Source organism: Vipera ursinii (assembly GCF_947247035.1).
Source record: "Vipera ursinii genome assembly, chromosome: 13".
Taxonomy (NCBI): domain Eukaryota; kingdom Metazoa; phylum Chordata; class Lepidosauria; order Squamata; family Viperidae; genus Vipera; species Vipera ursinii.
Genome location: NC_139526.1, coordinates 7,494,077 through 7,516,542, shown reverse-complemented (window position 1 = coordinate 7,516,542; position 22,466 = coordinate 7,494,077). Strand labels below are relative to the sequence as shown.

The 22,466-nt window shown below is 45.5% G+C and overlaps 1 protein-coding gene across 4 annotated transcripts in view; it reads left to right on the top strand.

Annotated features, from left to right (window-relative positions):
- The window catches only part of RBFOX1 (RNA binding fox-1 homolog 1), a 494,862-nt gene that overhangs the window by 234,810 nt on the left and 237,586 nt on the right, over nucleotides 1-22,466 (top strand). For all 4 annotated transcript variants that reach the window (XM_083373025.1, XM_083373024.1, XM_083373022.1 and 1 more), the window contains exon 2: nucleotides 13,386-13,628. In XM_083373025.1, coding sequence (XP_083229151.1) covers nucleotides 13,386-13,628 — 243 coding nt within the window. The remainder of the gene's footprint in view (nucleotides 1-13,385; nucleotides 13,629-22,466) is intronic.

The window sequence follows — 22,466 nt, the reverse complement described above, 5'->3', positions numbered from 1 at the left end:
TCCTCAGCCACACATTTAAGACCGTTTGCAGCATCCACGTGACCATGATTTATGACGTTTCAGTTGGAAACCAGCATTAAAAGTAACCCATCACAAAAACTATTGCAGAATTAGGTGTGGTTGAGTGGTGACCTGCTTTACAACCATCTCACAACCAAAATAGCAGGCTCAATTAAAGTCATAAGGCGAGGACTACCTGCATTCCTTTGCTCTCTGTGATGTTTATTCTACCATGGACCTGCTTTTATATACGTGCAGAGCCTTTATAAAATGTAAAATATTTTGCATGTTCAACCCCTTTTTCCTTATTTGTACAGGTCCAGGGAATATTCATATTCCCATAACTAGCTGAAATGTTTATCTTGCAGGAGGATATAATAATACTGTCTTTAAAATAGAACAAGTTTAAAGTCACCCGTTAGGAATCTTACCAATACTCTTTGCTCTTAATTAAATATTAGGCGTAATTAGCACAAAGAGGGAATGCGGGGAATATTAATTTGATAGTTGTGCAAAGGATGTCATTGTAAATGGGAAACAGTGGGGGTCTCTTTAGTACAAACTGCACCTAGATGTTAATTCTCTACTTCATTTTTTTCCTCTGAACCATTTAGCCTAAAAATGCTGACTTTCATTCCTTTTGTTCCACATATTTTACTTTTTTATTCAAGAAAGGTTAAAGTACAAAACACCAAAATATTGTTTAAAAAGGATAAAAAGAAAAAAACCCCACAGCAAATAAAACATTAAAGAGGAAAAGGTGCCTTAAAAAAAGGGACTAACGCATATATACACACAATGTCCTCCCTAGTTGGATGCTGATTAATATAATATAACGATTTTAGTTACCTACCCCTTGAGAAACAGGCCAAAGGAATTTTAAACTACTAAGCTACTAAATCTATTTACAAATTGTTAGCATGTCATCTATATACTATATTAATAACAAAATAGTTAACAGAAAGAACAACAATAATGAAAGTATTATAGAAAAGTAATAAAATTATTATTAATAATAAAAGAGAGACAAGATTGAAACTCCAAAACTCCGTTAACAAGCTATTATTGCAATCAACTCATAGAAAAGTTACCACAGCTTCTTAACTATCCCAAATCATCCCAGAAATTAATCCTGATTGGTCCTGGATCAAATATCCATATTTGTTTCATAATATCATTTATTATCAATTGCTGGTTGATTGAATACAATATGTCCAATTCTCCAAAGCCAATCTATCTTCCCTCCCAAAAAAACACCAGATGGAATTTATTCCCCAGTTAAATATGATAAGTCCATTCCACACTTTCCTTCAAACCTCCCTTGTCAACTCTTTATTTCCCGATTGTCTTAGTCCTGTTTCCCAGAAATGGTCATCAATTTTTGACACAACTGGAAAATTGTCAGTTGCCATCAGTGACTCAGATTTTGTCTACTTCAGTGTTTCTCAATCCTTGTCCATTTTAAGACGAGTAGACTTCAACTGGGCACGGGTAGGGGCCTCCGACGTAAACCTAACAAGAGGCCCCTGGTTAGTTTTTTGTCAAAATTTTTTCGGGGGTTAGGGAGGAGGGAGGGTACTTCTTTTGGTTGTTTGGACATGGGGGGCAGTCCAACAACCTCTGTTCAGGCCAGTGCCAAGGCGGATCGCGGGGGGGAGGAGCAGGGGTCGGTTGCGTCTGGGGCTCCAGGGCTGGTCGTGGGATTACCCATTCCCACGAGGTTAGGGAATGGCAGCAGGTGGAGGAACAGAGGGCCGTATCGATCTCAGGGAAGATCTCTCCGCTGCTTACAAGCAGTGAGGCACTCCGACCCTCTGGCTCCGCCCCGAGGTCCCGGGAGTTAGGATGTGCAGCCTCCTGAGCTCCGGCTGGTGTACCTGAATGCCAGGTCTGTCGCTAACAAAGCTCTTCTCGTCTGTGACTTGGTCGAGGGTGAGCAGGCGGACCTGGCTTGCATCACGGAAACTTGGTTGGGCCCAGAGGGCGGTATTCCTCTGGTTGATCTTTGCCCACCAGGTTTCCGGGTGCTACACCGGCCTCGGGCTCAGGGTAGGGGTGGGGGAGTGGCTGTTGTTATGAGGGAGACCTTGTGCCCACGGGAGGCCACCGTTCCCCAGATAGTCGGGAGTGAGTCTCTCTTTTTGAGATGCGGCCCTGGTGCGCAGTTGGGCTTGCTGCTGGTGTACCTTTCGCCTAGTCACGCAGCAGCAGCCCTGCCTGAGCTTCTCGATGTCCTCTCTGGGTTGGTGATTGAGTTCCCGAAACTTATAGTTTTGGGGGACTTCAATCTACCATCTCTGGGAGGATCATCTGAGTTGGCTCGGGAGTTCATGGCTTCCATGACGGCCATGGACCTGACGCAAGTAATTTCGGGACCGACTCATGAGGGAGGCCACACCCTTGACCTAGTTTTCTTATCTGGACGGTGGTTAGATGATCTTGGTGGGGGCTCCCCAATTGTTATGCCCCTGTCATGGACCGATCATCATCTCCTGCGGCTGGTCTTCCGTTTTGCCACCCCCCGCCATGGGTGTGTGGAACCTATCAAATGGTACCGCCCCAGACGCTTAATGGATCCCCAGAGGTTCCAGGCGGCGCTGGGGTCCCCACCTGCCTCCCTTGCTCACAGCTCGGCAGACGCCTTAGTGGAAGTCTGGGAAAGGGCAGCCACTGAGGCTCTTGACTGAGTTGTACCCCTGCGGCCCCTGACCCGGTGCAGATCCCGTCGAGCTCCATGGTTCTCCGCGGAGCTCTGGGAGATGAAGCGTCGGAGACGGGGCCTAGAGAGCGGTTGGAGATCCAGCCGATCCGAATCCGACCGATTGCGACTAAGAACCTATACTAGGTCTTATCTCGCTGCGATAAGGGAGGCAATAAGGGAGGCGAGGTCTAACCACTTCGCCACCCTTATCGCGTCCGCAGATAATCGCCCGGCCGCCCTGTTTAGGGTGACTCGCTCCCTCCTGAATCAGGAGGTGAGGGAGGAACCCTTGCAGGGTCGTGCCGAGGAGATTAACAAGCATCTGTCGGACAAAATCGCTCGGATTCGGACCGGTCTGGACTCTGACTGGGCAGAGTCTGTCGAGTAGGACACGGGCGGTCTTGTCGATATCACCTGGGAGGAGTTTGATTCTGTGACTCCGGAGGAAGTGGACAGGATCATGGGGAGGCTGAGCACCACCACATGTTTATTGGACCCGTGCCTTTCCTGACTGGTCTATGCAGCCCGGGAGAGGACACGCAGCTGGTTCCAGGCAGTTATATCGGCTTCTTTGAGCGAGGGCAGCTTCCCCGCCATCTTGAAAGAGGCAGTGGTGAGACCTCTCCTCAAGAAGCCTGCCTTGGACCCAGCTGTATTGAACAACTTTCGTCCTGTCTCCAACCTTCGCTTTCTTGCGAAGGTTGTTGAGAGTGTGGTGGCACATCAGCTCCCTCTGGTCCTGGATGAAGCGGATTATCTAGACCCGTACCAATCGGGTTTCAGGCCCGGGTACAGCACAGAGACGGCATTGGTCATGCTGGTGAATGATCTCTGGAGGGCTCGGGACAAGGGGCATTCCTCTGTTCTGGTCCTATTAGACCTCTCAGCGGCTTTCGATACCATCGACCATGGTATCTTGCTGCGGCGTCTCAGGGGATTGGGAGTGGGAGGCACAGTTTTACAGTGGTTCTCCTCCTATCTCCAGGGACGCTCGCAGTCGGTGTTGGCAGGAGGGCAGAGGTCGACCGCGAGGTCTCTCATTTGTGGAGTTCCTCAGGGGTCGGTCCTCTCGCCTCTCCTGTTCAACATCTATATGAAACCGCTGGGTGAGATCATTCGTGGTTTTGGAGTTGGGTATCATCAGTATGCTGATGATACCCAGCTTTTCCTTTCGACCCCAAACCACCCCAGTGATGCCCTCACCGTGATGTCCTGTTGCCTGGAGGCAGTTCGGGTCTGGATGGGGAGGAACAGACTTCAACTCAACCCCGACAAGACCGAGTGGCTTTGCATACCTTCATCCCGGGTTTATTCGTACATTCCACCTCTCGCTATGGGGGGCGAATTATTACCCCCCGTAGATAGGGCTCGCAACTTGGGAGTCCTCCTAGATTCACGGCTCACCCTGGAAGACCACATAGGAGCTGTGACTAGGGGGGCTTTCGCCCAGGTTCGCCTGGTGCGCCAGTTGCGGCCCTATCTAAGCCGGGATGATTTATGCACTGTCACTCATGCGCTCGTGACCTCTCAACTAGACTACTGCAACGCTCTCTACATGGGGCTGCCCTTGAGGACCACCCGGAAGCTCCAACTGGTACAGAATACAGCCGCGAGAGTTGTGTTGGGAGTCTCCCGATACTCCCACGTTACACCTCTGCTCCGCGAGCTGCATTGGTTACCGGTTGCCTTCCGGGTGAGATTCAAGGTACTAGTAATGGTATTCAAAGCCCTACATGGCAGGGGTCCAGAGTACCTGAGGGAACACCTGCTGCCGGCATCGACTTCCCTCCGCCCTGTGCGTTCCCACAGAGAGGGCCTCCTCAGGGTGCCACCGGTCAGAGAATGTCGATTGGTGGCCCCCAGGGGGAGGGCGTTCTCTGTGGGCACCCCGGAGCTATGGAATCAGCTACCGGTTGAGCTCTGGACAGCACCCGACCTTCGCTCCTTTCGCCGCGAGCTAAAAACATACTTTTTTGAACAAGCTGGCCTGGCCTGATGAAGGGATTGGGGGGGGGGTTGTTATGGTTATTTTATTGAGTTTTAAAGATGTATTTTAGTATGTGGGCATTTATTTAATCTTGTTTTAACTTTTGTAATCTGTATTTTTATTCTTGCCCTGTTCACCGCCCTGAGTCCTTCGGGAGAAGGGCGGTATAGAAATAGTATTAAATAAATAAATAAATAAACTGGCTGGGAAATTTTGGGAGTTGAAGTCCACCCATCTTAAAGTGGCCAATGTTGAAAAAACACTGGTCTATTCATTCCCATGTTGTAAACAGGGGTTTCCCCCTCCCCTTCCTTGGGACTGTAAATCAAAGGAGATTAACTGGGTGGAAGGGCAGTGGGACTGTGTGAACATTTTTGCAAGTGTTTCACTGTCACTTCACAAAAAGTTGCTGTGGAGATGGTTTGCAGCTTCAAAAAAGAGCTTCCTGGATGGGCATAGCTGTTGAAAAAAATACTTTTATGTTAATTAATATTACAGGATTTACACCAAATAATTTACATAGTTCCAAATAATTTACATAATGCAGCCAAGGTGATGTGGCTAAATATAACATTGGTTTTATTGTAATTTCTTTGTTTGATTGTTTTGAGCCACTGAGAGTTGTTTTAAATTGGACAGCATACAAGATTAATAAATTATTATAGTTGGTCGCATGGTCTGCCAAATGATCCGATTAGATTTGGCATTTTTTGTCTGCTTATGGAATTCTTCCAAAGAACCTTGGGTAGGCAGATGTTGTTTAGTCATATTAAATTATTATTATCACTATTAGAAAGCATTTTGTAAATAAAGCAGTTGACCCTGTTGGATTATAATTTGCTTGATATGGCTTGCTGCTAGCATCAAGTTTAGGACTGACTTTGTTTTTTGAATAACCCAAACTGCTCATCTTTTAAATGAAACTTTTATTTTTAAAATGCTTTATTTAAAAGTATTGTTTTATACTTGGAAAAGAGTCTAGTAGCCCTTTTGCCATTAGCAAATTAACATCTCCCTCATCAGATGCATAGAGAGGTTAAACACTCTCGCAGCATGCTGTCTAGTGGTTAAAATGCAGTACCACAGGCTAACTCACTGCTCACTCTAGGAGTTTGATTCTGGCTGGCTCAGGGTTGACTCAGCCTTCCATCCTTCTGAGGTCGGTAAAATGAGGACCCAGATTGTTGGGGGTAAATATGCTGAATCTGTAAACTGCTTAGAGAGGGCTATAAAGCATTGTGAAGCTGTATATAAGTCTAAGTGCTATTGCTATTGTTCTCCTCAAGCTGGCAAGATAAGAAATGCTGAGCTAGATTATGCTGGATTTAAATTTTTGCATAAGAACATATCCTTTCAAACATAATGTCTACCTGAAATTCTCTTTTCCCATCTCAACCTATTTTTTTTTTTTGCCTGGAGAGGTTATGTGAGAATCAGAAGTATTCTTTATATACTAATACTAGATACTAATGCTAGGATTTTCCTTTATAACATATGTCTGGATAGATTAGATTAGATTAGATTAGATTAGATTAGATTAGATTAGATTAGATTAGATGAGATTAGATGATAGATAGATAGATAGATAGATAGATAGATAGATAGATAGATAGATCATCCATCCATCCATCCTGCTATCATCTCTCCATCCATCCATCCATCCATCCATCCATCCATCCATCCATCCATCCATCTATCCATCCATCCATCCTGTCAATCTATTGTTCTATCAATCAATCATCTGCCCATTATTCCATCCATCCATCCATCCACAATAATAACTTCCATTGATTCAAGGACCCTGGCAAACTTCATCAATGAAAAGGACAATGTCACTTTCATATTTGCAGTCCCACTTTTAGGGACCATGTCAGAATCCATTTATATCACATTTCATAATTGTATAGGTAGAACAACGTGCTATTACTGGGGATTCTGCCATCTCTCCGAGGGGGGGGGGAGAGGATGGTTACTAAAGCGATTTTCAAACAACAGGGGATGTTTTAACGGGGGAAGGGAGGGGGACAGACAGATATGGTTTGTGTCTTCATTTACAACTGAAAAAAGGGAAGCAATAACCATAAAACCAAGGAGAGTTCCCTTTCCCATGGAAGAACCTGACACCTAGCAACTGACGACAGCCTGACCAAATGGATGAGGGGAGGGGCTGGAATGGGAATGGTTTATATAGGATTGAAATGTAACTTTTCTCAGATTCCGTCTTGTATTCCCACAATCAATTCCTTCCTAGTAAACATTTTCCTTTTGGACTAAACTTGCATCCAAGAGTTCTTATTTCCTAAGATGTGGATTGAGGTGGGTCCTGACAGTAGACGGAATCTGCTTTAAGAGTCAACCTGGAAGGGAAAACCTTACCGGGGGACTTTGCAACAAATACAAATGTCTGGCGACGAAGCAAGAGAGGAGGGAAGCCCCATGGAGGGGGAGTCTTCCCCCCAAATGGAATCCCAGAGACAATGGGAAACTGAAGCAGCATATTCCCCCGGGGAAGAAGCGGTGGAGCAGTACGACCGAAAACCCCGGTGGTCGATGGGCGTTGGAAGGAAAAGTGAGTGGGAAAAGGCTTCGGGAGAAAAGACCCTGAGGCGTAGTAACCACCAACCGGAATGGAGGCAAGAGATGGAGAGTTCCCTGCACGCCAGCGAGGAGGAGCGGATCCTGGAAAAGGCCATTGATCTGATGAAAGCAACCCTGAGTTCACTGAGGGAGGAGAGAGCTGAAAATCGCAACCGAGGCAGCGCCTGGGGACGCAACTGGAAAGGTAACGGAGGGGATCCAACACCTGAAACCCCGGGGCCATCCAATGGAACAGGAATTGCTGCCTCAGCAGTACCCACCCACCCCCCCAGAACCACAGATGGGGACCAGGATGAGGAGCGATACCGGCCACGGCGCAGACAACGCTCCAGCCAAAGACTCCCGCCCCTGGAAGTCAAATTCAAGGGGGAGCCATCACGACTGGGATTTTTCCTAACCCAAGTCCTCAGCTACATGGAAGAGTATGGACGGGACATCCCCAGTGACAAAACACGCATCCGAATTGTGCAATCTGCCCTGGACGGGATGGCTGCAGACTGGGTGGTGAACTTGCATGACTCCAACGCCCCAAAACTCAACGACTTCAACCGATTCATGTCATCTTTGAGGCGACGGTTCGAGGATCCTTTGGCTGACCGTAAGGCCCGGGAGAGAATCAAAACGGTGAGGCAGGGCAGGCGAACAGTGGCTGATTATACCCAAGAATTCCGAGCCATTGCCAGCAAGCTGAACTGGCCAGAAGACATCCTCCTTAGCCATTTCAAAGACGGTCTGAACTACGACCTGTATGATGCTTGCCTGCCTCGAGGAGACCCACCCCACCTCGACGACTGGTACATCCTGGCGGAGGAAGTGGAAATAGACCTACTGAAGAGACACCGCAGAGGAAAACCATGGGGCCGCCTGCCACCCGAGCAAACACGCGAGGGGGAAAAACCACCAGCCACAGCCAAAAAATCAACAAGTTGTTTCAACTGCGGGAGAGAGGGCCACCGTGCTGCAGAATGTCGTTCAAAAGCCCCCCCCCGAAAACCAGAGGCATCATCCTCCAAGAAGCCGGGGAAGCCCCAAGGCAACACAAAAGAATCTTCCATGAAGGGGACAGAGGCTGTAGAGTCCACAATTCCTGCCAGGAACTGGGACTGGACTCCGGCCTGCACCGCAGGGACGGTGGACAACTCGGAAGACAGCTCAGAGGGAGAACCATTGGTAAGTGGACCCCTTCCACCCATGCTTAAGACAGTGACTATATTAGCTTCCCCTATGCCTGAAGCAGCCAAAATAAAAGCTCTGATAGACTCTGGGTGCATCCGCTGCCTTATCAGCCCAACGCTGGTGGAGAGATTGAGCATCCCAGTGAGGAGGCTAAAACATCCAATCTCTTTTAGTCAATTAGATGGGACAATAGCAGGGGGAGGACCAGCCACCCTAGCCACTTTACCAATCCACCTATCACTGGGGCCCCATGAGGAGGACATAACGTTTATAGTGGCCCCAGGCATGGAATGCCCAATGATCCTAGGACTGGAATGGCTGAAGAAATGGAACCCCGGGATAAACTGGAGGACAGCAGAACTCAACTTCCCAAAGGGGGGGCAGAAGAACGTAGACTCCAAAAGCACCCCCCCAACCCAGAGGGAGGAGACAGCAGCAGTGGGGAAAGAGAAGGGATTACCAGAGATACCAGAGGAATACAGGGACCTGGCTGAGGTTTTCAGTGAGGAAAGAGCAGATGAGCTTCCCCCCCACCGCCCCACAGACTGCACCATAGAATTCAAACCTGGGGCAAAACTCCCAAAACCCAGGATGTATGCCATGAGCCCAAGGGAAATGGCAGAAATGGAGAGATTCATAAAGAAAAACTTAGAAAGAGGATTTATTGAGCCTGCCAAACCCAAAGTGGCCGCCCCGGTTCTGTTCAGGGAGAAGAAGGATGGATCCTTTCGTTTGGTTGTGGACTATAGAAATTTGAACACAATTAGTGAATGTAATCTGTACCCCCTTCCCCTAATGAAGGATATGTTATCCCACCTATCGAAAGGAAAGATTTTTACCAAACTAGACCTGAGGGAAGCATACTACCGAATTAGGATTAAGGAAGGAGACGAATGGAAGACTGCATTCAACTGCCCAATGGGGTGCTATCAATTCAAAGTATTGCCATTCGGACTGCAAGGGGCACCCGCAGTCTTTATGCAATTAATTAATGACGTGCTGAGAGAGCACCTATATAAGGGGGTCCTGGTTTACCTCGATGACATCCTTATCTTCACAGAAACTAAAGAGGAACATATCAAACTAGTCAGAGCAGTCCTGAAGAAGTTGCGAGCTGCCCACTTATATGCTAAATTATCGAAGTGTGAATTCCATCAGGAAAAAATCGACTACCTGGGATATCGCATATCTCCAGAGGGCATCGAAATGGACCCTGAGAAGGTCAGAGCAGTACTAGAGTGGGCACCCCCCCGCACACGGAAGCAATTGCAAAGTTTCCTGGGGTTTGCAAACTTCTACCGCCAATTCATCCCCGCATTTGGCCAAATAGCCATGCCCCTCACAAATTTGTTGAAAACGAAGGGGGGGTCACCCGTGAAACCCAGCCAGCCTCTGAAATGGTCAATGGAATGTCAAGCAGCATTTGAGAGGCTAAAGAGACTTTTTTCTGCTGAACCTGTCCTAAAACACCCAGATCCCGACAAACCTTTTGTAATACAGGCAGATGCGAGTGATGTAGCGGTAGGAGCCGTACTATTACAAGAAAATGATGGGGGGACATTGCAACCATGCGCATACACATCCAGAAAACTCACAGAAACAGAACAACGCTGGCCAATATGGGAAAAAGAGGCATTCTCGCTGAGGTGGGCATTACTAACATGGCGCCAATTTTTAGAAGGAAATAAAATACCTTTCCAGGTCTGGACAGACCACAAAAATTTGGAAGCACTAAAAACGCCCAGGAAGCTCACTCCTAAGCAAGCCCGCTGGTCCCAACATTTTCACCGATTCAATTTCACTCTCAAACACTTACCGGGGGGAAAGAACTTCCTTGCAGATGCATTATCCCGCATGCCCCAATATAACAGCACAAGAGTTACTGACTTTAAACCACTTGTACCGGAACAACAACTGGCAGCACCAGTCACCACCAGGGCACAAGAAAAAATGAAGCCGAAGGTAGATAGCCAAACTGGAATAGAATTCAGGAAATCTTTGGAAAGTGATGAATGGTTCCAGAAAAATAAACATGTGTGCACAATTAAAGATGGACTACCGTGGGTGGGGGAGAAGCTATATATACCTGCCACACAGAGAATCAATTTCATGCAACTGTGCCATGATACAAAATCAGCAGGACACTTTGGCTTTGTAAAAACCTTACACTTAACTAAAAGGCAATTTTGGTGGCCATCTATGAAAAAGGACATAGAAAGCTATGTGGGTAGCTGTCAAATTTGCGCGATGGCCAAAAGACTGCAAGGGAAACCGCCAGGTCTGTTACAACCGGTGGCAAACCCCTCAGCCCCATGGAAAGAAATAGCCATGGATTTTATCGTAGAACTGCCTGAAAGTAATGGAAACACCGTAGTCTGGACTGTCACAGATCTGTTCTCTAAGCAAGTACACTTCATACCTTGCCAAAAAATCCCGACTGCAAAAGCATTAGCAAAACTTTTTGTACAGCATATTTACAGATTGCACGGGGTACCACAACGCATCATATCTGACAGAGGGGTGCAATTTACGTCGGCATTTTGGAAAGAATTTTTATCCCTCTTAGGAACCACCCAAGGACTGTCATCTAGTCACCATCCTCAGACAGACGGAGCTTCTGAAAGACTTAATAATATACTTGAACAATATCTGAGATGCTATATTAATTTTCAGCAGTCCGACTGGACGGACCTACTGCCTTTTGCAGAAGTAGCATATAATAATGCAGTCCACTCAAGCACAGGTTACACTCCTTTTCAAGTAGCTACAGGCCAGAGTTTCAACCCAATACCAGAACTAACCCCAAAAGAACCGGTTATCCCTGACCTGAAGGAATGGATTGCTCAATTACAAAATACATGGCCAATCGTTAGGAAAGCGTTGGAAGATGCCAGAAAAGCATACAAGACACAGGCAGACAAAAAAAGAACCGATCCCACACCATTTAGGGTAGGAGAGATGGTATATTTATCCACAAAATACCTGAAATCACTCCAACCCTGTAAAAAACTAGGACCAAAATATATTGGACCCTTTCCAATTAAAAGAATCATAAACCCAGTAACAGTTGAATTAGAACTACCCAAAAATCTTAGACGAATACACCCAACCTTCCACTGCAGTCTATTAAAGAGAGAACAACAATCTCCACTACGAGAAAAAATCCCACCACCACCACCCCCCATCATGGTGGAAGGAGAACAACATTTTGAAGTGAAAGAAATCTTAGATTCCAGAAAACACCATGGAACGATACAATATTTAGTGGCATGGAAACACCTCCCCTCCTCAGAAAACGAATGGGTTAACAAACTCCATGTTAAAGCACCCAAGTTGCTTAAGAGGTTTCATACAGAATATCCAAACAAACCAGGCTAACAGTTATATGTTTTCTTTCCCCACAGATGGACTCATCTTTTTTCTGAAAGGAGAGCCGAATGTCAGAATCCATTTATATCACATTTCATAATTGTATAGGTAGAACAACGTGCTATTACTGGGGATTCTGCCATCTCTCCGAGGGGGGGGGAGAGGATGGTTACTAAAGCGATTTTCAAACAACAGGGGATGTTTTAACGGGGGAAGGGAGGGGGACAGACAGATATGGTTTGTGTCTTCATTTACAACTGAAAAAAGGGAAGCAATAACCATAAAACCAAGGAGAGTTCCCTTTCCCATGGAAGAACCTGACACCTAGCAACTGACGACAGCCTGACCAAATGGATGAGGGGAGGGGCTGGAATGGGAATGGTTTATATAGGATTGAAATGTAACTTTTCTCAGATTCCGTCTTGTATTCCCACAATCAATTCCTTCCTAGTAAACATTTTCCTTTTGGACTAAACTTGCATCCAAGAGTTCTTATTTCCTAAGATGTGGATTGAGGTGGGTCCTGACAGACCATTTAAATAGAAATTCAGATTCTTTTTTTTTCTTTTGTCCCATTTTTTAGGTGTTGCATTGATGGAAACTTTAGTCGACTAGTGCCTGGGAATAAGTTGGGTGATTAGCTTGTATTTTGCATACAAGTTGTTGAAAAAAACAAGGTGTCACGGACTGGAGGGTTTGAATTATATTATTATCTAATTAATAGAGATAAATAATAGTATGGCAGGAAACTATGATGTCTTGTTCCTTTGGAAATATTCATGGTTTAAAGACAACTTTAAAAATCCAATTTATTTTCAAATACTGTATGATTGCTATAGTCTTCATTCACTGATAGTTTTGCACTATAAATCATTGTTTTTCTGTTAATGTTTAAATATTCCACAATGTGTGTTCTTAACATTCAGCTAGTACTAGATATATGTTCGACTAAAAAAGGGAGAAAAGTAAAATTTAAAAATCAAATTATTTGGCTTCCATTTCATAGGAAGGCATATTCCTGTGGTTTTAAAAAGGGGATTCTATAAAGAAATATATAAATATTCTGTCTGATTGTTATGTTTCTGCTTTGTTTGTCACACACACTACAAGGTTCAAGATTTTACTGATAATTTCAAAATCAGTCTTTATGCAACTAACTGCAATCTTAGAGAATTGGCAGCAAACTTGACTTTGGTCTGTTCTGTAAACCCCACCTTTATCACACAGAGAGAGGGACAGAATTTTGCTCATCAGACAATTGCAGCAATGGGTTGTTGGACATTATTGGAATGACGTTATTTTACTGCTGGATCAGGTTCAGGAACACAAACCAAAGATGCTGCATTAAAAAGTTGTGTGATCCCCAGGAAACCTTATTTGTGAGTAAAACCAGTGGCAGCTTCCTGCAGATGGATGACTAATGGGCCTTCCACTGAGGTCCCAGCAGGAAGAGCAGCTGGACAGAAATGTGATGAAGCACCTTCAAAGATGCATTAATCTTTGCAAAGCCAAATCCCGCTCAGTTTTCTCTCCTGTTGTTTAATGTTTCTGCAGGGTAATCAGGAAGCCACTGCACCCCCTGACACCATGGCCCAGCCTTATGCCTCCACCCAGTTTGCTCCTCCTCAGAATGGTATCCCAGGAGACTACACCGGCCCCCATCCTCACCCGACCCCTGACTACTCTGGGCAAACCACGGTTGCAGAGCACACGTTAAACCTGTACCCGCCTACGCAGACGCACTCCGAACCAAACACAAGTGACACAAATGCACAAACTGTCTCAGGCACAGCCACCGTAAGTAGGTTTTTTCGTTTTATTTTTCCAAACCTTCTCCTTTAAAATACACTATTCGTTTTCCAAAAGCCACAGCAGGCAGAGAGTCCTGGTGTTCATTTATGAACCTACTGGAATGACTTGACTTTCATAGCTGAAACAAATATTTGTTGAATTTTTACTCTGAGATTTTTTTGGTTTGGGGTAAATTTCAGCCGCTCTCCATGTCCTTCCTGGGTGTGACCCTTAACAGCATAGATTTCAGCAGAAAGGATTTTTATAAGACAGATGTTTTACCAGGGCCTGGTTGTCTTCTGCTATATCTAATGAAGGAATGAACTTTGTTTGAACTGGTGTTTAAGCCAGTTAACTATATTTTCAAGAGATGAGAAATAGATGCATTGATGAACAGAATCCTAGTTTGTGTGGCTGCAGGGGGTGTACATGAGAGTGGGTGGCCAAAAAAACAACAACCCTCAAGTTGATGTCAAAAGGATAAGGCTGTGATTGTGTCATCAAAGCACTACTTGGATTCTATGGCTGTGAAGCATTTTGGATTGAAGAGGGCAATGCTTTAGAACTTGTGTAGGGGCATATACCATCAATATCTTAAGTCTTAACATCTTTTAGGATTGTGGGTGTCCTGTCTAAATCTATGTCAAATTTACCTCGCAGTTATGCTGTACTTGTGTAAATTGCTCTCCATAGTGTGGTAGGAAAGTGTCCTTATGTGTGGGAAGCATATAACTATATTGACTGCCATAGTTAGAGGTTTCTATCTATTCAACTCTAGTCTTCTGAGACCTCTTAGTTTTATTGTACAACTGCCCAATTAGTGATTGTTTGAAGTTATGAAGGACCCCCCCAAAAGATACTTACAAATTCAAAGATACTTACAGATTCAAAGTTTTGAGATCCCTCCCAGTCATGTGATCACATTTTGGGCACTCTGCAACCAATCCACATTTACAGCTGTTTACAGCATCCCACAGTCGTGTGACCAAGATTTAAGGTGTTGCTTTTTTGCTGGAAACTGGTATTTACTTCTAGTTTCCACCCCCCCCAAAAGCCCATTGCAAACAATGGGCTCCATTCACAACTGCCGTTTGCTGAATGGCTGCCACCCAAAATGTTGTAAAATTGTGTCAGTCACATGATGACCTGCTTAATGACCCATAGAACTCAGGTTTCTGGGCTCAGTTACAGTTGTAAGTCAAGGACTATCTAGTACTCAGCTTTCTTAAAGGAGGAATAAGATGGGAAGTTCAGTTAAAAAAAAAGACTCTCCTTGAGTATACCAACAGACATGTAGAAACCATTCATCCAGCAAAGAAATCTACGGAGGAAGGTGTAACTGTATAAAACGCTTGATTTTTAAATAATGTATACTCTGTGTAGGCATCAGAGCTAAGCTGGCACTTTTGATGATCCATTCAAAATCCAGGTTTAATGCTGAATCGAGCAGAAGCAGGTTCCTACTCTGTGTTACAATTAAAAAAAACAAAACAAAAAACAAACAAACCAGAATACTGAATAATAGAGCTGGAAGGGACCTTGGAGGTCTTCTAGTCCAGCCCCCTGTTCAAGCAAGAGACCCTATACCATTTCAGACAAGTGGCTGTCCAGTCTCTGTTTAAAAGCCTCCTGTGATGGAGCACCCAGAACTTCTGAAGGCAAGCTTGTTAATTGTTCTCACCATTGGGAAATTTCTCCTTAGTTCTAGGTTGCTTCTCTCCTTGATTAGTTTCCATCTGTTGCTTTTTGTCCTGCCTTCTGGTGCTTTGGAGAATAGTTTGACTCCCTCTTCCTTGTGGCAACCCCTGAAATATTGGAACACTGCTATCATGTCTCCCCTAGTCCTCCTTTTCATTAAGCTAGACATGTACAATTCCAGCAACAGTTCCTTATATGTTTTAGCCTCCAGTCCCCTAATCATCTTTGTTACTCTTCTCTGCATTCTGCACAGGAAAAAACAGTTCTGATCATCCAGTATAAATATGGCCCAATCTGTCCTCATTTTTCACAATACCAACCTATAGGTGCTTGCTTCCTTATTAATGTTTTACATTTAGATATTTGACTTGCGTCAAGAGTTCAAGACAGTACATTTTCCTTGCATACCATCTTATAACTACCAGAATTATGCAGTAGATTAGAGGAAGGAATTTGGATCCACCCAAATCCCTGGCCAAGGCTTCTTGGAAGCTGAAGACATTTTCTGAGACACACAAATTTAATATGAATATGAATGCATATATATACATTTGGGCTTACATACAAACACATATATATGCAATATAGTATGATGAGAGTTCACTCATTTAGGTTTGAAATTTGAAGTATCTATGGCCCTTAGACTCTTACTACCAATTTTCCTGTTGGCTTGTGTATTCATTTCTTTCTTCATCACATTTCTCTTGGGTTAGAGAATTTAGATCTCCATGGAAAATAGGGATTCTGCTGAAAATTATCAAGGTTTGCTTGAGTCCTAAGGTATTATGCAATATCGAGCCCAGCAAAATCATGAACCAACTTGGTATTAAGTAGCTTCTTAAATTTCTGTGTTCCTAATTCCATTTTCCTTTTCAGTTCATGTGCAAAATGATTAAGGTGGCTTAGAAAACAAAGCCCAATAAAAAAAGCCATTACATTTTATAATGTAACAAACCATAAACCTGAGTAAAGCAATAGATTACCACGAAGGCAGCAAAGAGAGCATAAGACAGGATGAAATTATGATAAAATCCACCTAAAACAAAACAAACTTTCAGGAGCAGCTGGGAAAGTACAGCCTCATTATTCAATTAAAAGTAAGTTAAATCTCATTTGCTTTTGACTCCAGATAACTTCATAGAGAATCTGGGGTTTAACCTAGCAACAAGTACAGAATTGGCTTGCTCTTGCTATCTTTTGATTTATAAGTTCCTTTTAGTTGGATGTGTATTCCTTTTAGTTGTCATCATCCCTGTTGTGGATTATTCTTAGCTTCAGACTCCACTTTTCACCTTCTCAGTTGGGCAAAAACTTCTGGGAGGTCATGTTCCTTCCAACATTACCCTCATTGTCCCTGAAGCCACCAAGCCCTTCCACCATGCCATCATAGTTATTTCCTGTGAGAGCTTATGTGTCATGATATCATTATCTTAATCATCATCAAACCCCAACAACTGAGAATTGCACACAAGAACTGGGAAGAGTTTGATTCTGTGACCCCTGATGAAGTGGACAGGATTATGGGGAGGCTGAGCTCCTCCACATGTTTGTTGGACCCGTGCCCTTCCTGGCTGGTTTATGCAGCTAGGGAGAGGACACGAGGCTGGCTCCAGGCGGTTATATCTGCTTCTTTGAGTGAGGGTTATTTCCCCACCGTCTTGAAGGAGGCGGTGGTGAGACCTCTCCTCAAGAAGCCTGCCTTGGACCCAGCTGTTTTGAACAACTTTCGTCCAGTCTCCAACCTTCGCTTTCTTGCGAAGGTTGTCGAGAGTGTGGTGGCGCATCAGCTCCCTCTGGTCCTGGATGAAGCGGATTATCTGGACCCCTACCAATCGGGTTTCAGGCCCGGGTACAGCACGGAGACGGCATTGGTCGCTCTGGTGAATGATCTCTGGAGGGCTCGGGATAGGGGATATTCCTCTGTCCTAGTCCTATTAGACCTCTCGGCGGCTTTCGATACCATCGACCATGGTATCTTGCTGCGGCGTCTCAGGGGATTGGGAGTGGGAGGCACAGTTCTTCAGTGGTTCTCCTCCTATCTCCTGGGATGCACGCAGTCGGTGTTGGCAGGGGGGCAGAGATCGGCCCCTAGGTCTCTCGTTTGTGGAGTTCCTCAGGGGTCGGTTCTCTCGCCTCTCCTGTTCAACATCTATATGAAACCGCTGGGTGAGATCATTCGTGGTTTTGGAGTTGGGTATCATCAGTATGCCGATGATACCCAACTTTTCTTTTCGACCCCAAACCACCCCAGTGATGCCCTCGCTTTGATGTCCCGTTGCCTGGAGGCGGTTCGGGTCTGGATGGGGAGGAACAGACTTCAACTCAACCCTGACAAGACTGAGTGGCTGTACATTCCGGCATCCCGGGACATTCCAAATGTTCCATCTCTTTCTATGGGGGGTGAGCTCTTACCCCCCGTGGATAGGGCTCGCAACTTGGGAGTCCTCCTAGATTCACGGCTTACCCTGGAAGATCATATAGTGGCCGTGACTAGGGGGGCTTTCGCCCAGGTTCGCCTGGTGCGCCAGTTGCGGCCCTATCTGAACCGGGATGCCCTGTGTACGATCACTCATGCGCTCGTGACCTCTCGCCTTGACTACTGTAATGCTCTCTACATGGGGCTTCCCTTGAAGACCACTCGGAGGCTCCAACTGGTACAGAATGCGGCCGCGAGAGTTGTCTTGGGAGTTTCCCGGTACTCCCATGTTACACCTTTGCTCCGTGAGCTGCATTGGTTGCCAGTTGTCTTCCGGGTAAGGTTCAAGGTTTTGGTAACGATCTTTAAGTCCCTACATGGCATGGGTCCGGGATACCTCAGGGACCACCTGCTGCCGGCGTCAACTCCCCTCCGCCCTGTGCGTTCCCACAGAGAGGGCCTCCTCAGGGTGCCGCCAGTCAGGGAATGCCGACTGGTGGCCCCCAGGGGGAGGGCCTTCTCTGTGGGCGCTCCGGCATTATGGAACCAACTGCCGGTGGAGCTCCGGATGGCACCAGACCTCCGAACTTTCCGTCGTGACCTGAAGACCCACCTATTTGAAATAGCTGGTCTGGCCTGACGGGGATGGGTTTTAATAGTTGTTTTAGACTTGTTCACTGTTTTTAACTGGGCATGGGTTTAATCTTTTTTATTTTTTGTATTGTCTTTTTTATATATGCCCTGTGAACCGCCCTGAGTCCCCACCAAGGAGAAGGGCGGTATATAAATTAAATAAAACAAAAACATAAAACAAACAAAACAGGATCAAAACCCTTGTGGTGTGATCATATTTGGCTTCATAAATGGGTCACATCAAATTCTCTGGCGTGGAAAGAAATAGTGATGTTTGTTCTGTCCTCAGCTGACTTGCTGAGTAGACTGGTTTAAAAAAATCAACTCTGGTGAAAATTGTTGTCTTTTGGCAAATATAACAGTAGCGCAGTTGCCACTGTCGAGTTGGCTTGCCAAATATCTTTCCTACAAAGACAAAAAAAAAATCTGTTGTGCAGATGGTCACTCAAAGTTTGATCTATAATTGTAGAATAGGAAGGCTGCATTTAGGCTGATATTTCTCAACCTCAGCAACTTTAAGATTTATGGAACTTCAGCTCCCAGAATTCTGCAGACCCATGGTTGACTTATGGATTTAGACCATGAAGTCCACTTCCTGTTTACTGCAGGAATCCAAATTAAATCATATCGATCAGATGGCTGACTAATAGTAGAGGATCTATGTTGGTCAGAATTGATGTTTCCTGATATTGGTTGTTTTCCTGCAGACTTTTCATGACCAGGGTTGGTAACATCATTGGTGCAAAGGAGACTACTGAAAGCTTCATAGAGCACTACAACTTTATTCTTTCCTGTATTCACTTATTCATTAAACTTGTATGCTGCCCATCTTGCCTAGAGGGGACCCTGGGTGGCTTACAAACAGTAAAAGCCAGTAGACCATTAAAACAATAAAAGTCAGTAAAATATTGAAACAATAAATAATAACATGAACATGAACATCTGGCAGTATGACAAACCATAATAGTTTAGAATTAAAAGATAAGGAGGAAGGAAGCAATTAGGCATTATATTGTTACTTAGCCTGGTCATGAAAAGTCTGCAGGAAAAGAAGTCTAACACAGGCTTAACCCTAACCCTAACCCTAACCCTAACTCTAACCCTATCCCAACCCCTAACTCTAATTCTAACCCTACCCCTAATTCTAACCATAACCCAACTTCTTACTCTAACCCTAACCCTAACCCTAACCCTAACCAACCTCTAACCCTAACCCAATCCCTAACTCTAACCCTAACCCAACCCCTAACTCTAACCCTAGCCCAACCCCTAACTCTAAGTCCAACCCTAACCCAATCCTTAACCCAACCTCTAACTCTAACCCTATCCCAACCACTAACTCTAATTCTAACCCTACCCCTAATTCTAACCCTAACCCAACCCCTTACTCTAACCCTAACCCTAACCAACCTCTAACTCTAACCCTAACCCAATCCCTAACTCTAACCCTAACCCAACCCCTAACTCTAACCCTAGCCCAACCCCTAACTCTAAGTCCAACCCTAACCCAATCCTTAACCCAACCCCTAACTCTAACCCTATCCCAACCCCTAACACTAATTCTAACCCTACCCCTAATTCTAACCCTAACCCAACCCCTTATCTAACTCTAACCCTAACACAATCCCTAACTCTAAGTTCAACCCTAACCCAATCCTTAACCCAACCCCTAACTCTAACCCTAACCCAACCCCTAAGTCTAACCCTAACTCAACCCCTAACTCTAACCCTAACCCAATCACTAACTCTAACCCTAACCCAACCCCAAGTCTAACCCTAACCCAACCCCTAACTCTAACTAGACAAAAATATGCAGGAATCATTACATAGGGAAAGAAGGTTGAAACCTTCTATAAAGACTTGGGAAGCAGGGTAAATATTTGGAAACATTTCAGGCAAACCCTTCCCTAATTCACTGTGTTATAAGAAAGTGGGGAGGTGAAGGCCAGCTAGGCTTCCAAAATAGATGTCAGGTTCACCCGGTACACGAGACCAAAACAATTCCACAGTAAACCTAAAAACAGAGAGCAAACCCTACTCCCTTCTAGCACTGATGACCTTACCTAGTTGGGTCATGAAATGTCTGCAAGAAAAAACCCCAGCTCAGACAGCACCAAGAACTCCACAGCTGATCCCTGATGTCGTCTTCTATTGAAAGCTGTAGTTTATTGAGAAGGGCTGTAAAAGAATCTGGCAATTATTTTCTAGCATCCAGGATCTGTAATTTAAAACCATTAGTCCATGCCCTGCACCCTGGAACAAGAGAAGTCTTGACTTCCTTCTATGTAACATCCAATCAACTGAGGGAAGAAAACAATAATCTCTCTTCTCAAGGCTAAACCAACCGATTTTCCCCCTGCAATCTCCTGATTGTATTTCATTATTTTCCCTGGAGGGTGAACTGGTTTGTTGTGTTAGGGACTCTAAACTCTTGCCTTCAGGTTTGACCTTGATGTATGTGTTTTGAAGTGAGGATATGAGAAAAGGCATTGTAGCTGGAAGAACACAAACATTTACATGGTGATTTAAAATAAAATATGGATTCTGCACTTGATGTCAACATTAATTCGAATTTACCAAAGAACTTAGATACTTTGGGGCATCTTTTTTTGGGGGGGTATACATTGCCTTTTTTAAAAAAGGAAAGGAAAGGAAAGGAAAGGAAGAAAGAGAAAGAGAGAGAAAGAGAAAGAGAAAGGAAGGAAGGAAGGAAGGAAGGAAGGAAGAAAGAAAGAAAGAAAGAAAGAAAGAAAGAAAGAAAGAAAGAAAGAAAGAAAGAAAGAAAGAAAGAAAGAAGAAAGAAAGAAGAAAGAAAATCTGCAATGCCTCTGAAAAAAAAGTACTACATCTTCTCAAAGCATCGTTTTCTAGCCACTGGGCATAGCAACCTGCTGGGATTTTGATTTAAATTTTCATCATCACTTGTTAAAAAAAGAGACCCCTACAGTGGTGAACATTCTTTCCTCCACTGCTCACAGCTCGGCTGATGCCTTAGTGGAAGCCTGGGGAAGGGCAGCCACTGAGGCACTTGACCGGGTTGTACCCTTGCGGCCCCTGACCCGGCGCAGATCCCAGCGAGCTCCATGGTTTTCCGCGGAGCTCCGGGAGATGAAGCGCCGGAAACGGGGCCTAGAGAGCTGCTGGAGGTCTAGCCGATCCGAACCCGACCGGTTGCGGTTAAGAACCTATATTAGGTCTTATCTCGCAGCGATGAGGGTGGCGAGGTGTAATTACTTCTCCACCCTCATCGCGTCTGCAGATAATCGCCCGGCCGCCTTGTTTAGGGTGACTCGCTCACTTCTCAATCAGGAGGTGAGGGAGGATCCCTTGCAAGGTCGTGCCGAGGAATTTAGTCATCATCTGTCGGATAAAATCGCTCGGATTCGGACCGGTTTGGACTCCAGCTGGGCAGAGTCAGGCGATCAGGACACGGGCGGTCTTGTCAATGTTATCTGGGAAGAGTTTGATTCTGTGACCCCTGATGAAGTGGACAGGATTATGGGGAGGCTGAGCTCCTCCACATGTTTGTTGGACCCGTGCCCTTCCTGGCTGGTTTATGCAGCTAGGGAGAGGACACGAGGCTGGCTCCAGGCGGTTATATCTGCTTCTTTGAGTGAGGGTTATTTCCCCACCGTCTTGAAGGAGGCGGTGGTGAGACCTCTCCTCAAGAAGCCTGCCCTGGACCCAGCCGTTTTGAACAACTTTCGTCCAGTCTCCAACCTTCGCTTTCTTGCGAAGGTTGTTGAGAGTGTGGTGGCGCATCAGCTCCCTCTGGTCCTGGATGAAGCGGATTATCTGGACCCCTACCAATCGGGTTTCAGGCCCGGGTACAGCACGGAGACGGCATTGGTCGCTCTGGTGAATGATCTCTGGAGGGCGCGGGATAGGGGACATTCCTCTGTCCTAGTCCTATTAGACCTCTCAGCGGCTTTCGATACCATCGACCATGGTATCTTGCTGCGGCGTCTCAGGGGATTGGGAGTGGGAGGCACAGTTCTTCAGTGGTTCTCCTCCTATCTCCTGGGACGCTCGGAGTCGGTGTTGGCAGGGGGGCAGAGATCGGCCCCTAGGTCTCTCGTTTGTGGAGTTCCTCAGGG